Source organism: Euprymna scolopes, chromosome 30, assembly GCF_053919585.1.
Source record: "Euprymna scolopes isolate OS-2025 chromosome 30, ASM5391958v1, whole genome shotgun sequence".
NCBI lineage: Eukaryota > Metazoa > Mollusca > Cephalopoda > Sepiida > Sepiolidae > Euprymna > Euprymna scolopes.
The window spans coordinates 47,501,508-47,518,624 of NC_136511.1; the positions used below are offsets into that span (position 1 = coordinate 47,501,508).

A 17,117-nucleotide genomic window follows, 5' to 3' on the forward strand; every position below is an offset into this window, starting at 1 on the left:
TTTTTTATTACCGTTTTATGTTTGGTCTCAAAAAGATAAATCGGTAATAAAAAATAAACACACACACACATACACACACACACATATATATATATATATATATATATATATATATATATATATATATATATATATATATATATGCTCCTTTTCAATATTGCCCGGTTCAGGTTCAGAACACATACAAACTACACAAGGATCACTGAGTTGCAATACGCTGACGACAACTGTACCCTAGCCCATACTATCGATGATCTACAAGCGTCGGCAGACAATTTCTCAAGAGCTTACATGCAATATCGGCTTAACATCAACAGAATCCGAGCGGCTCATGCATCATATGGAAAATTGTATGAAAGAGTATTCAGCAATAAAGGGCTGACGCAGTCTACCAAGCTCATGACCTATAAAGCAGTTGTAATTCCAACCCTGCTATATGTTTGTGCAACCTAGCTACTCTATAGAAGAGACATGAAAAAGGTAGACCATTTTCACCAAGCAAAACTGCGTGATATCTTACGCATAAAATGGCAAGATGTAATCACGAACACTGAGGTTCTCTTCCGGTCAGGAATGGAAAGCATATAAGACACTGGGCTGGACAGCTTGCTCGAATGCCTGACAACTGCCTACCTAAGAAAGCTCTTTATTCAGAACTTGCCATTGCAACCAGACCCGGCGGCGCACCAAAACGCTGTTTTAAAGATCAGCTGTAATCTATTCTTACAGCAACCAAAATTGGCACAAACAACTGGGAAGTCAATGTAGCCAACAGGGAGAGCAGGAAAAGAAAAAAAATATATAAAAACATAGGAATCTTCGGGGGGGGGGAAGAGACAAAAAGAAGAAACAAAAAGAGCCCGAAGAAATGCTGGAGGTCAACAACCTGTGAACCTTCCTACTATCCCCTGCGGTGGTTGCAGCTGCCTCTTCCGGGCACAAATAGGACTTGTTTCACATCATAGGAAATGTCAATGAACAAAATGTATACTCGTATCGTATATCAGTTCTGCCAACGACGACGATACATATAATATAATATATCATATATATATATATATATATATATATATATATATATATATATATATATATATATATATATATGACGAATTGATCCTTGCTATTTCTTCTGATAAGTTAAGGGCGTAATAGATTCACTGATTGATATAATAATTAAGTGATTTATTTTGCGCTACGAAACAGATACTGCCAAGAATTGTATAAGTCAACTGAATTAAAGAAATGTATTATAAGATGATCTACATCATGAATTTTGGAATATACCTTTTGTCATTTATTCTCTATATTGCTCTGTAATTATATTGAGCTTCTCATACAAGGATTGATATATAATAAGAAAATATATTTCTACAGATATATATATATATATGTGTGTGTGTGTATATGTGTGTGTGTGTGTTTGGATTTTTACTCTTGATTATATATATATATATATATATATGTATATACTTCTATATGTACTATTTATGATACATGTATACTATATTCAGACATTCATATATATATGTATATATATATATATATATATACATAATGAATACATTCATTTATACCTATTTACAATTAGATATATATATAAATGTATGTATATACACACACCTATATATATATATATATATATATATATATATAAATATATATATATATATATATGTGTGTGTGTGTGTGTGATCGTCTCTGACAAGCAGACAGAATATAAACAATATTTTCCATAACTGCCACCGACGTTTAGCTTTCTATGAAGTTAATTTGGCGCTTCTACAGAATTAGGACGAGGTTTTCGGAAATCGTAAAACTGAATTTCACATGAAAACAATGGTATTTACGTATTCCTCGTATTTTTAAAATGATTATATCCAAAATTTACGAAAATCGATGAGGTAGAATAATTTTTTTTAAAAGAAATTAAATAAAATTTGATGAAATCGATTGTAAACACAGGAGATTTCAACAGGGAGGTAATTTTTTCCCTGCTAACACAATTAAATTTTTTTTCTTACTAATTCTAATATTCAAGTAATTTCGACTGCATAAATTGGAAGCTATCATTGTAGTTTATTAGAATTTACACAAAAAATCCGTTGAAACCATTATTTTTTTTTACTGAAAACTCCAATTATCGACTACAAAATCTCGCCCCAATAATGTAGAAGAACCTTTGTTTTTTTATTTTTAAAATGTGACGAAATTCACGAAGACAATTTTTATTTCAATTTTCATCATGATTTTAATTTTAGAAAATGCCTTAAATGTAAGTCATCGGTTGATGAACAATTATAATTTAGTGAATATTGAAGAAAATACGAGATAAAAATTTAAAGATAAAAAAATTTGATTGTTGTCAGCCTTTTTTTGTGCCATTTTATGGCCGCTTATGAAGAAGAATATAAGATATAGAATAACACTTAACCTTATGTTTAGAATTCTTATTTCAAATTTGATCATGGTTTTAATTCTAGAAAATGTCTCATCGGTTAAAGAATAATTATAATTCAGTGGTCTCAATAAATATAAATCAAATTTAATGCAAATCCGAAATATTTAAATTTTCAAATGGCAGGCTATGGCTGTATTATATACCCTCTTAAGATCTCTTTAAGATACAGCTAAGAAAGTTGAATTAAGAGAATAGTTATAAACTGACGTCTAATACATCTTAAAACGTTCATAAAAAAATCGAAGACGACGTTCTAGAATCAAAATAATGTAATCGATTTCGAAAATAGATCTGCTGAATAAGATCGCAGTGAGTGGTAGCGAAAAAGAACCATCTCTTTCGCAAATAAACAAAACAACGTCTGATAGAGACTATATTCATCTGGATATTAATATTGCATCAACGTGTAAATGTTTTGTACAAAGTTGACACGCCGGTTCTCGTCAGATCGCCGAAGTTAAGCAAAGATGAGCCTGGCCAGTACCAGATGAATGACCATTTGGGAAGACGAGGCACTGTATGTACCGCGACGTAAAATACCAGTTGGAGAAACTGGCGCGATCTATCCTTCTCTCGAGGGTAGATGCGACTCTCTTAAGCCGGGTTAGGGACCCCGTCTTGTGATGGTGTCACGATAAATATATTGATACGATTGATAGCCCTGGAGAAGAATCAAGTATTCAGCTACCGACAAGATTCGAATTACACTACAAACTCGTGTACTGAGTTCCATCTCGGCTACGGTCACGTTGGATTTTGGATTGGATTTGGATTTTGGATTCACAGGAAGTAATAATGTTATATCCATTATTCGCGCCCCCGAGCAAACACGTATGCCGCACCCCACATGAAACAGCACATTTAAACAACTAAGACAATTTCGTTTTTCTATTGTTATTATCTAAAAATTAACGTTAAGCATTCCATAGAGATTAAAGAAATTCACGAATAATACGTTTTCAATTATGAAAAAAATTAGACATATATACTCCATAATAACACTGTATATATAATTTTAATGCATATATACAGTAGAGATATTTAAAAAAAAATTCCAGATCTATTTAAATTGACTGAAACACGTGTAAGACATATCATACGATATATAAATGAAATGATATGAATGTTTTTTTAAATATTCTTTAATATATTTAAATGTTTACACATAATCTATATATCTGTAAACGTGAACGTGTCTGTGTGTGTGTCTGTGTACATTTCCCTACGCAATAACTCTGTCAATTTTTAGTCTACAGACTCGAAATTTAATATACAGGGTACTGAGATTTGGGAAAATCTACGTGATCATATGTGTATGCTTCACTTTATATATATATATACATACATATATATATATATATATATATATATATATATATATATATATATATATATATATATATAGTCATCCACATACAGTACTGTTTCGCTGTTTCACAGCTCATCAGTGCGGCTAGACAAGCAACTACCTCAAGCCAGGATATAAACCCGATCGTCCAAACGGCAGCCGGAGCTTCTAATTGTTGCTCTATACGGCTGCTGCTATGCGGACACTGAATTAACAATGTTTTGACATTACCCAAAGTACCTAAGCTCAATTTCTATACACAAAGAGCACCGCTTATATATATATATATATATATATATATATATATATATATATATATATATATATACATCAACAGATATACAGTTGGTGAAGTAAGTATCCGATAAAAACCAAAAAGTTGATTTATTTTCATTACACGAAAACAAAAAAAAAAACAAAATACTATTCTAATGTATTTTTGTATGATAAACAGAAATCTCGTTCAAAAATCTTATATAATTACACGTTCTGTAGTTAATTACATAAATGTCATATCTAAGGTACAAAAGAGATCCAACACAAAAATAGTATTAGTATTTAGTAATATGGTTTTACTTGCCATAACAGCTTCCAAATGTTTGGGATACTTCCTTACAAGATTGTTACGAATGTTAACTGGAATTTTATCCCATTCTTCTTGGCAGATTCGTTTAAGTTCTGTCAGATTGCTCGGATCTCCGTTTTGTATCATTAACTCTCGCCACATATTTTCAATAGGGTTGAGGTTAGGTGATTGACTTGGCCATCCTAATACCTTTATTTCCTTCTCCCGAAACCATGCGGTAGTTGCCTTAGCTGTGTGCTTGGGATCGTTGTCCTGCTGAAATATCCAACTATTAGGCAAGTTCAAATCCTTTGCAGACTTCGACAGATTATCGTCAAGTATAGCCCGATACATTTGAGAATTCATTTTCCCTTCTATAATGTGAAGATTTTCAGGGCCGACTGAAAAGAAATATCCCCAAACCAATATACTTCCACCTCCTAACTTTACTGTAGGGATGGTATTCTTTGGGTTAGACCATGAGTTCTTCTGTCTCCAGACATGACTTACATTATTTCGACCAAAATAACTCAATTTTCGTTTCGTCTGACCATAATATTTTATCCCACAAACTTGAAGGTTACTCCAAATGTTTTTTGACGAATGTCAGACGATTCATGATATGAATCGGCTTTAACAAAGAAGTTTTTCTTGGTTTCCGCGATTGGAATCCTTTCTTTTGAAGTAGTTTCCTAATTGTATTCTTGCATACACGTGTCCCAGATGTTTCACATGTTTTCCGGAGTGCAGAACGAGTTATTCGTAGATCCTTCTTCACTTCACAGACCAAAAGTCGCGCCATACGGTTAGAAATTTAAGAAGGACATCCTGAAGGTGGCAGATTTGAATTGCACTGGTAGGACTTCCATCTACGAATCGTGTCACCGACGGTCGAAACTGAGATATTCAAAATTGTTGAAATTTTTCTATACTCTGGCTCATATATGTGTAGCTGAACAATTATTTTGTTTTGTCTTCTCCGACAATTCTCTGATTTTAGACATTATATAAAATGCGACTAAATTGATCAAAATAAAGAATACGTCATCAAGAATTATCTGGATTTACGTAACTCTCTGAACTATAACATGACAAATATTTGGCTAATTAAAACTATTTTTCTTTATGTTTGGTACTTTTTGAACCTTAGATATGACATTTATGTAATTATTTAGTGAATGCGTAATTATAAGATTTTTGATATGAGATTTGTATTTATCATACAAAATTATATTAGAGTCACATTTTCTTATTGTTTCTGTTTTCGTGTAATAAAACTAAATCAACTTTTTGCTTTGTATCGGATATTTATTGCACTCACTGTATAAATATAAAGGTTTGGGGAAATTGATTATATATATATATATATATATATATATATATATATATATATATATATATATATATATATATATAATTTCCTCAAAAGCTTTGTCTTGATTGAGGAAAGACTAAAACTAGCTGGTATGTTTTCCAAAAATAAAAAAATCTGAAATTACTGCAAGGAGAGGGACTTGATTCCAAATATTTCTCATATGTCATATCTCCCCCCTTTTCTTTTAATTGGGTGCGATTATGAATATCTCCAGTATCAAGTAAGACTTATGCACTGTGAAATTTTCTTAATGGCTGAAAACCAAAGAGAGGAGATATATAACATATGAGAAATGTTTGAAATTAAGTACTCCCTCTGCTATTATTTCAGATCATTTGAAGCCATAGTAGCAAGTTAAGTCTCCCCTCCATCAACACCAGATGTTTGGGGGAATATCAGATATTTTGTAATTCATACGCAAAACTAGCAAAACAAATGACTATGATTTAAAAATTTTATGGCTGTAAAAAGGGCTAAAAATAGGCTCTGAATGATGGATGATCCCCGTAATGTGCGATCATAAGGGCAACTTTAACATAGCTCACTACACAATTCAGGTAATGACCTTTACCCAAGCAATACCTTTTGCGGTTCATTATTCTCTCTCTTTGTTTCGTGTTGAACGTAGTTATTTACTTGTACTTGGTCCGATGCATTGAGCTATCTGAAATAAGAAAGGCCAAGATTCGCAGGATAATCGGCCTTTACTTAAGAATCATGCGTTATATCTTTGATTACTGTCATATTTTCCATGTGTTTGTTGCGTGTATAAATAGAACTTATTTTAAGCATGGTCATGTCATAGGCGTGTGTTTACGTGTCATCCATGTAGAAATTAAAAAAAAAAAGCAGAAATAACGGCGCACAATCACACGCCTTGTAAAACAATGTTGAAAAATATAGTTTCAATGGTTTATAACTCGGAAACCAAATGCTTCATGAACTACGAGTGTAGGAGCTCACCTCATTATAAACATATCTTGAACATAACACACAAAAATTATAGATTTTCAAACACCCGATATAGATATGTTTATATATATAAATGTATATATATATTTATATATATATATTTATATATATATTTATATATATATATATATATACACAGATATATATATATATATATATATATATATATATATATATATATATATAAAATCATCTCCTACACTGGAAAAAGCGTAGTTCGAACACGTAGATATTTAATTAAAGTAATATTTAATGTTTATTTTAAAATGTTATCATCTATATATATATATATATATATATATATATATATATATATATATATATATATATATATATATATATACGATGAAATTTATGGTAATAATATTTCAAGATGATGGAAAATAAAACAATAGAAATCAAATTATATATATATATAAATCAGTATGTGACTATATATATATCTGTATATATATATATATATATAAATCAGTATGTGAATATATTTATATATATATCTGTATATATATATATAAATCAGTATGTGAATATATATATATCTGTATATATATATATACTAATCAGTATGTGAATATATATATATATATATCTGTATATATATATAAATCAGTATGTGAATATATATATATGTATCTGTATATATATATATATATATATATATATATATATATATATATGTTTCGTTTTCATGTTAAGGCATGATAATAAATTTTAAGAAATAATATACGCGCCCAATTTTTATATATTCAAATTGGATGCTATTTCTACAATCAATTATATTGAGGAAACCTTGAAATATAGACAAACGCTTGATGAATATATAAATATTTTTTTCATATCTATATATATATGTGTGTGTGTATGCGTGTGTGAGTGTGTACGCACGCGCGTACCTGTGCGTGAGGTGCAGGTTTGTGTAAATATAAGTACGGTCTTTACTGTTTCTATGGAAATTAAAAGTAAACCTTTTTAATGATTTGGACAAGTTTATATTTTAAAGTAGAGCAAAATTGTGAAATCAGTTCTCATACAAAATTCATCGGAACTATGCCAATAATTGTTGTATGTAAGTCTTTATTATTTGATTCACTTTTTATAAACAATTTAAATATATACATGTATATATATTATATATATATATGTATATATATATATATATGATATATATGTATATATATATATATATATATATATATATGTATGTATATATATATACCATAATTTAGGAATTTAAAATTTTTGATTTGAAAAAGTTAAATTTCAAATATAGAAATTTTATTGTATGCAAGACAAAGAATACAGTATAGTAAAATATATCTCATCAACCCATGAGTTTTCTATGTTTATGCATCTCCTCGGAGGAAAAATATTAGCAAATATTATAAAAAGTTTGCACCTAATTTGCTAAAGGTAATATACATGCAAAATTAAAGTGAATGTTTTCAACGTTTTTAAATCACTTTAGCTACACAGAATAAGGGAACCTAGATATTGATGCAGCAAAAAAAAAAAAAAAAAAAAGGGGGGGAAAAAAAGAAAAAAGGCTATTGAACTCCAAATCGAAAGTGTGTGCTAAATAATGTAATGAAAGCGTATTGTAATAAATCCATATATATATATATATATATATATATATATATATATATATATATATATATATATATATATATATATATATATATATGAAAATTATATATGTATATATATATGAAAAATAAAACATGTATAAATACATTTGAAGCTAAAACTGCAACGCGAAAATTTTTTTATAAAATAAACAGGTGTTTATTTTTAAAGAAATATATTTCGGTATAAGACAGACTAAATATTTACTTCAACAGTGCTCAATACATAGGTAGAGCTAGGTAGTAAGTTAGAAATATATTTATATATATATATATATATATATATATATATATATATATATACTCAAGGTCAATATTTATTAGGTATGGCACTACTTTACCGACACTCATAACAAAAAATAACAGTTTTTTTTTAAATAAGTCTGTAAAATTTCATGAAATTGATAACTTTTTTCGTTTTTGCGAGAATTTTACAATCGCGTTGATTTGCGTGTGTACGTCAAAATACTTAGTAATAACATGTGCTTCTATTTTCCCTGTTTTTAGGTTTTAGGGAATGTTTTGAAAATTCGCTATTTTTACGAGGAGAAAAAGAATATGAGATTTTTTTTAATGAGCTTTCTTTTTGAGAATACAGCAAAAATTACAATAAACCAATTATATTTTACGCGTTTTTTGTCTTATGCCTCTAATAAATGCGTAGTTTTCGGCCTTCTTAACACATAATAAGACAAAACACGTGTAATATAACATTGGTTCTTAAAACTATTTATACATATACATATACATATACATATATGAGGTCTATGATATATACATATACATATATATATATAAATATATATACATATATATGCATATATAAGCTCTGTTATATATATATATATATATAATATGTATATATATATATATATATATTGCAGAGCTTATATATATATATATATATATATATATATATATATATATATATATATATATATGTATATATGTATGTATGCATATATGACAGACCTCATATATGTATATGTATAAATGGTTTTGTAAGTTTTCATTCTTTAAAACTTTATGAAAATAGACTTCTAGGCCTAAGTTGCAAAACTTCTTTTCTTGCAATTCACTTAATATCTTGCATAAGTTTGCTCCAACCAGTCCTTATATTAGTGTAAGGATTATCAGTTGTTTACTAGAAACGCACACATACACATATATATATATATATAAACACACACACACAAATATATATGTGTGTGTATGTTTTCATATATATATATGTGTATGTATGTATCTGTGTGTTTATATATATATATATGTGTGTGTATGTGTGTGTGTGTTTATATGTATGTGTTTGTGTTTTTATGGTAAGTAACATATGATCCCTACACAAATATTAGGCCTTATAGAAACAAAGTAATATATATATATATATATATATATATATATACATATATATATATATATATATTATTTTATATGACAAAAAAATTAAAGACTGTCAAATATATTTTGCATGAATGTATGGTTCGATAGGATACTCAAAAAAGTATATTGAAATTTCCTTAATACGTGAAGTTTCAAAGAAATTTGTTTTCTCATCAGAGTAAAGATATTAGAAAATCAATATTATAGTAGAGCTATGAAGTTGATAGTACTGACATTAATTGAAACAGCATTGCACACACACATAATATATATATATATATATATATATATATGATGGCAGCAAATTCGTTTTCGAATATTGCTATTACTTTATATAGCATGTAATATATTATATATATATATATATATATACATGCACACACACATGCACACACACACACACACACACATATATATACATGTATATGTAATTTCGAAGCTTGCTCTTTGTTTGTTTAGAAACAGGCGGTTTGAGCACTGTAGACGTGGTTGACGGTGTGTTTTTAAATGGACATTCGGACAAGTTGTTTGCGGCATCGCTTCTGTGGTCAAGTTGGACAACTGCCGACTATCCACACGACGGTTCTAGGTTCAATCCATGGCTTGAATGAGGTGCTAGTCTAGCGGCACTATGAGTTGTAATACATATATTTTGTGATATATATATATATATATATATATATATATATATATACATACAGAAAAATATAGCCATATTTGCAAACTTCATTGAATATTTTGCCGTTTTAGGCTACAACCAGCATTTTTGTTATCGATATACACACTGATGGTAAAATGTGTATCTAATTCATATCAAGCAATGCCTGTTCTTGAGGCTTTTTATAGTGAGGAAAAACTTTGCACCGAGACAACCCAGTCTCTAAATAACTGCCACATTGAACCGAAAAGAAGAACAAGTCAACATCATTGGAAGCAGCGGTCGCCGCAGGTTTTATGTCAGAGTTTTCCTTCTCCTAGAGAGGTTGCCTTCACCACGGCTTACGGGAGCCCTTTCCACCCACCATGACATTTGATACAGGACCGGGACTTAGGTTACTGGGCACCAGAGCATACTCCATACGCCTGTGGGTCATGTATATCGCAGCTGACAGGGCTTAAGCTCCTCTGGAGTTTCTGTCAAGGATTTCTCACCCTTAGACTTTGGTTAAAAGAACCTTGGCCCACAAGGGAGTGGAGATCCAGTTATATGGCGCAGAACACTCGCCGTTCATCAGAACCCCGTCTGCGTGGCAGTGGTCACGACGTGCACGTGGGGTTGATTTGTCTGGGAGAAGCACAGTATGACGCTAAGACATCTGTGTCCTTTTAACACATATCCACACCAGACCTTGACTCCGCACACACACACACACACACACACACACACACACACACACACACACACACACACAGATATAGGTATAGATATATGTACATACATATATATATACATACATATATACATATACATATATATGTGTATGCATATATATATATGCATACACATATATGCATAATATATATATATGTATATATATATGTGTATATATATATATATATATATATATATATATATATATATATATATAAATTTCTTATAAATAAAAATTTCTTTAATGTAGTAACAAGTTTATTATCGCAGAAGATGCGGTGATTAGCTGCTAACCGCATTTGTATTCGACCGGTCGTTCGGGTTTCGAATCGCCACGTGGATACACTTGCTTGGTTGAGCGATGAGTTTCATGCGAAAGAGTGAAGATCCTTCATATATGTGATTAAAAACGACCCGACCTGCGTTTATAACTTTTACAATAAAACTAAAGAAATTCCTGAATTGATATAAAAAGATTTGAGATAATTAAAAAGAGAGGTACGTACCGTGATGGTGTAAATTCAACTCGACATGTCCAGCAGATGCGGGTGTCAGGGGTATGGGGGATACAGTAACTGACCCCAACGCCGTGTGGTTCTTAATATTGTCAAAGTTCTTCGTCTGTAGAATTTCGGGTTGGAATGGTAAGATCACCATCGTTGCGTGTAATGGTAATTCGCCTTTTGGTTTATATTTAAGTAAAGAAAATTTTAAGCGATTTTAATTTTTATTTTGATGTGTGAGAAAATGTTGGTTTTGTTGTTATTTAAAGGCAGACGCCAATATTTACGTACAAGTAGACCTGGTGTCCGAAATAGCTGAATATGGTAAAATCCAGATTTTTTTTTTTAATTCCGTCGGTATCTTGTTGTAGAAATGATGCTCTGAAATAATACTTTATGAAATGTATTAAAAATATCGATGATCATGATTAAAATTTTTTTTTTTTTACAATTTTATTTCTAAACCGTATAATTTTTTTTTTTAAATATTTTGTTTCAGTAAGAAATTGTTGTACTTCAGAGATGTGCCGAAGGTGGAGGAGTGCTGGGGTGCCCAAGCACCTGCTTCTTTTACTCCTTTTTTTTTCAGAGTAATGTCTCTGCTCCACCGTTTTGTTGTTTTCACTTGAGCACCTGCCCTGAAAAAGCTCTCAGTACACCACTGTTATAGTTTAAGATCTAGTAATAACGTCATAATTATGTTCCCTGCAAGTGGACCACCGGCATTTCAATAATAACATATAACAAATCACGATTATGGAACAGTGATAAAAAACAGTAGGTATTTCGTTCTTGGTTAAAAGAATGGTGTAATGTCGAAATTTTTTAAAAGGTGGTTAGAATTGTATTTATGAACTCGTGTTCCAAGTTAAATCTAGATACGGTCTTTACGTATATATATATATATATATATATATATATATATATATATATATATATATATATATATATATATCAAAAAGTTGCTAAGTTGCTGCTGTTTAATTGTAAGAGATGCTGTGGACGTGATCAGGTTCCACGTAAAACCAATATTCCAATGATGACATTCAAGACAGTTTGTGGTCCCTTTTTGTATTTTATAGAAACTTGTAAAATTCCCCAATTTTCTTTTTTTTTAATTGGGGTCACCGCTTTTGAAGACTCAGTTATCACTTGAGTTATAAAATTTAATGAGTGTTAGGTTGACGGTAAGACAACACCGTGATGATCAGTAATGGTGGAATTTGTATACGGTTTCATTACATAAGAGGACGGCTCAAAAAGAACTTATTTACATTAGACTTGAAAACGATCATGTCATAGTCCACAGGTAAGCAGCTCCGCAGTATTGTGTCTCGTAGACGGCAAGGTTCAAACAAGTGGTCCGGAATAAGTTTTGGCGATTAAAACTTATTTAATCAGTTATGTTTCGTTGGGTAAAAACCATCATGAAGATAATAACCTTTTTTTTTTTACAGTCTGCTTTCTGATGATGCCGTAAAAACAACAACACAACAGGTGCTCGTTTCTTTCTTATGGTAAGCGGTAAAATCCAGAGTGAAAAAAAAAATATATATTAAAAACAAAATGCAGCGTGCATCTTTTTTTTTTATATAAAAAACAAACAAACAAACAAACAAAAAAGTGCCCGGAATAATTCTTCGCAAAAGATTTCAAAAAGTAAAGATCCGAAGAACAATAAAACAGAACTATTTAAATGACCACATAATTACAATTGTTGGCGATGATAAAGAAACTTATTTATTTCTAAGGAGTCTTGGTGTCACTTGTTCCTTCAAACAAAAGCAGCTATAGTGAAGATTCTCTTGGTATTAATCATGGAATGGAAACTATTGGGTATTATGGAAAAGGGGGACGAAGAAATGTTCCGAAACGGGTGGCAATAATCGCGGAAATGAAGATAAACATCTGGAAATTCATTTGGAAATAAATGAAATCGTATTTAATCGATCGCTATTATCACATTTGTTGAATACGAGGAGCTAAATGTCACCGTCGGAATAAAAATTAATTTTAAATAAAGATAAAATAAAAAACTAATTTTAAAAAAATGTGTAAAAGAAGTAGGGAAGTCGAAAGTAAGGTGTGCTTTATAAAAAAGTTTATATTAATCGCTTAAAAAAAAAGAAAGGAAAAGAAAAAAATGACGTTTGTATTGCTGTTTTGTTTTTTGGGTTTTTTTTTAACGTTTTGCTTTCGTATTTTTCTTTTATTGGTTTATTTCGATATATTTTTGTCTCTCTCTCCCTCTCTCTTTCTCTCTGCTTCTATTCACTCCCCTCTCTCTCTATTAATCTTTCTAGCGTTCTTTTTCTACCACTCCCTTTTTTTGCCCACGTTGTTTTGTACTATTTAAAAAATGCAAAACAAAAACACATAAATTAATTTCAATCCAAATGAAATAACAATAATATTAAGTTTTCATATTTTAGTCCAACGACACACACACACACACACACACACACACACACACACACACACACACACACACACACACACACACACACTCTCTCCCTCTCTCTCCCTCTCTCTCTCTCTCTCTCTCTCTCTCTCTCTCTCTCTCTCTCTCTCTCTCTCTCTCTCTCTCTCTCTTTATCGCTTTCTCGTTGTTATGGTAAACAGTAAAATCCAGAGAAGAAAAAGTCAGCTAAAAAGTTAGTTTGTTTTGGCGTTTTTTTTTCTTTTTTCGCGTTTTCTTTTGCGTGTTTAATTTTTTGTTTTGTTTTGTTTTTTAGTATTTTTTAGTATTTTTTTTTCGCGGTCTTTTTTAATTGAACGATGTACACGAATGAAAACCGATTGCACTCTCTCTCCTCCACTTCTCTCTGTATTTCTCTCTCTCTCACGCACTCTCTCACCTTCTCTCTCTCCACCCGACGTTCCCCCGTTCTCTATGGCACAAAGCAACGCAAAAATAAGAAATAAAACACCCACAAATATATATACATATATATATATGTGTGTGTGTGTGTGTGTGTGTGTGTGTGTTTGTGTGTCTTGCTTAAAATAAGTATAAAGTGTTGTTTTTTTGTCTTTGCGTATGTTTTTGTGTGTTTTTGCGGAGTTTTTTTTTTTTTGTTATTTTTGTTCGGTTACTTCTTTTTTCCCTTTATAATTGAACAAGTTATCGGAATTAAAAGGATTAATTTTACTCTCTTCTTCTCGATTTCTTTCTCTCACTTTATCTGCGCTTCTGTCCCCCTTTCTCTTTCACTACCTGTCACCCTCTCCCTTTCTCTGTCTCTCTCTCTCTTGTGCAGTTTTTTATTAAAAAAACAACAACAAAAAAACAAGTACAATAATCCGAACAGAATTAAAAATAACGATATTATTATTAGATTATCGCTAGCTATGAATAACAATATAATGTGCGCCTCTCTCTCTCTCTCTCTCTCTCTCTCTCTCTCTCTCTGTATATATATATATATATATATATATATATATATATATATATATATATATATGTGTGTGTGTGTGTGTGTGTGTGTGTGTGTGTGTGTGTTTCTCTCTCTCTCTCGCTTTTCCTCTTTCTCTCTTTTTCCCCCTCTCTCTCTCTATCTCTCTCTTTCTCTCGCAAAAAACAATTAAGTACAACAAACCTAATACTACTTTGAAAGATCACTAATAATAATGGTAAAATAGTATTAATAGACACCAAATTGTTACGGATATTAAGGACAAGGTGAGAGGACGAAATGTTAGCAAGTCGAAGAAATTTTTTAAGCGAACATTCCTTTGGCTTGGAAAAGAAAGTAAAGCTCGCAGTGTTTTGCGAAGACCGGGCGTTTACAGGTATTGGAAGCAGACTTGGTGGGAACTGCGTCACTGTGCGCAGTAGAATTGGTCTGAGTTGGAGAGACACGCGCACAGAACGCAATACTAGCAGAAGCGCAATCAGCAGCAGTCGTAACAAGGCGGGAGAAAAGAGAATTAAACTGGTAGTTGCAGTAACAGCTCATCGCAGGTTCTTGCAGGAGGAAAAACAGAAACGGCCGAGTGTAAATCTCGGTTTGACCATTAACCAGGTGGGGTACATGAGACTCCCGTCCCATAAAAAAAAAAAAAATCCTAGGGACACCAACCACTAAGGGACAAAGTGTAAAATATTGGCTTTCCTATTATTAAGATACTTCGGACTACTGTGCTCATCTTGAGTGTTATTTGCACAACGTTTCGGCCGATGTAACCTCCGACCTTCTTCAAGTGTTTCGTATCGAGCTCAGGGGCGTTTCTTTCGAACTTGAGAGTTTTTCTGCAAAACTCGGAATTTCGGACGGAACCCCTTATCTAATTCACGGAGGTAGCATGCTCTCGTTCTGTCAGCCATGACTGAATAGAATTCTTAAATAATTTGCAATTGTATTTTAATGCCGACCCACTGAACACTGAATCTTCAACCTCCAGAAGAGTGTAACTTACAACTTAATTTATCAAGTACTTCATCTACTGAAGTTATTGTAGCTAGGATCAAAGTATAGTACCTCTTCTGATACTGTACTTCATCTTTCCTCTCATCGTTCGGTGAAGGAGGAATTTTTCTAGACTGAAGAAAACCAGAGTATCCCTTTATTAGGGAGCTAGATTTGTTTCATGTTAAAAACCGACCTTCTGTCTAACTCTGACCCCCTGGAGAAGTATATGAATAGGGGTCAAGTTTATTATATTTTCTGTTCTCGATCAGAGTAGGAGAACTCCTTCTAGACTGAGGCAATTTAAAATATTTTTTTCTAATATAGTATTCCTTGAGGGGGACTGAATATTTCAAAAATTAAAAAACCGATCTCATGGGAACGAGTTTATATCGTGTCAACTAAACTGCGATAATTTATGAGAAAATATTGACGGGCCTATACAAGCATGTTCTTCCAATCCAGTGTGTGCCATCTTGAAGAGCTGGAAATCCCTTTCCGTCACATTTAATACCAAGTCATGTAAAAAGGGACAGTAACAATATTAACATCCAGGCATCGGTCAAAGCTTAAGACGAGTCCATCCTTTCAACCATTACCTTCTCCTTTCGGAAGGGATGGGTGTGGTTATTACCTGGCACCGGCAGACTATCACTACACATGTTTTTTTTTTTTTTTTTTTACATGGAAGTCACCACTTATCAAGGCCCGGAAGCCACTCGGGGATAAGGGTTTTTTGTGTGTACAGTAATCAATGGGATAGTATCGTAGTAATAGTTAGTATTGGAGATTTGATAAAGTGTCTTACTTAAATGGGCGGTTCATCAGGAATTTGTTTATGTTGGACTTGAAGACATCCAAGTTGTAGTCAGGTAGGAAACGGACAAACGGAAGAGAGTTCCACAGGCGTGCACTTCTAAGAAAGAATCTTTGTTCATGGAATTTACGTTTTGATTTAGGCACAGATAAAGAGTGGGGAAACTTTTTGACAGTGGTCTCAGCTAGACGAGTGTTTATCGTGAAAGATTGGCGAGGGGGGCCAGGGATTGAAGTTCAGACGAGCACTTGTCATGGAAGTAACGATAAAACAAAGACAGGCTCGCAACG

General features: G+C 31.7%; 1 protein-coding gene across 1 annotated transcript in view; it reads right to left on the minus strand.

Annotated features, from left to right (window-relative positions):
* The window catches only part of LOC145254794 (BDNF/NT-3 growth factors receptor-like), a 677,849-nt gene extending 662,324 nt beyond the window's left edge, over nt 1-15,525 (minus strand). The window contains exon 1 of the mRNA XM_080113580.1: nt 11,605-15,525. Coding sequence (XP_079969706.1) covers nt 11,605-11,755 — 151 coding nt within the window. The 5' untranslated portion in view covers nt 11,756-15,525. The remainder of the gene's footprint in view (nt 1-11,604) is intronic.
* Nucleotides 15,526-17,117: the final 1,592 nt, after the last annotated feature.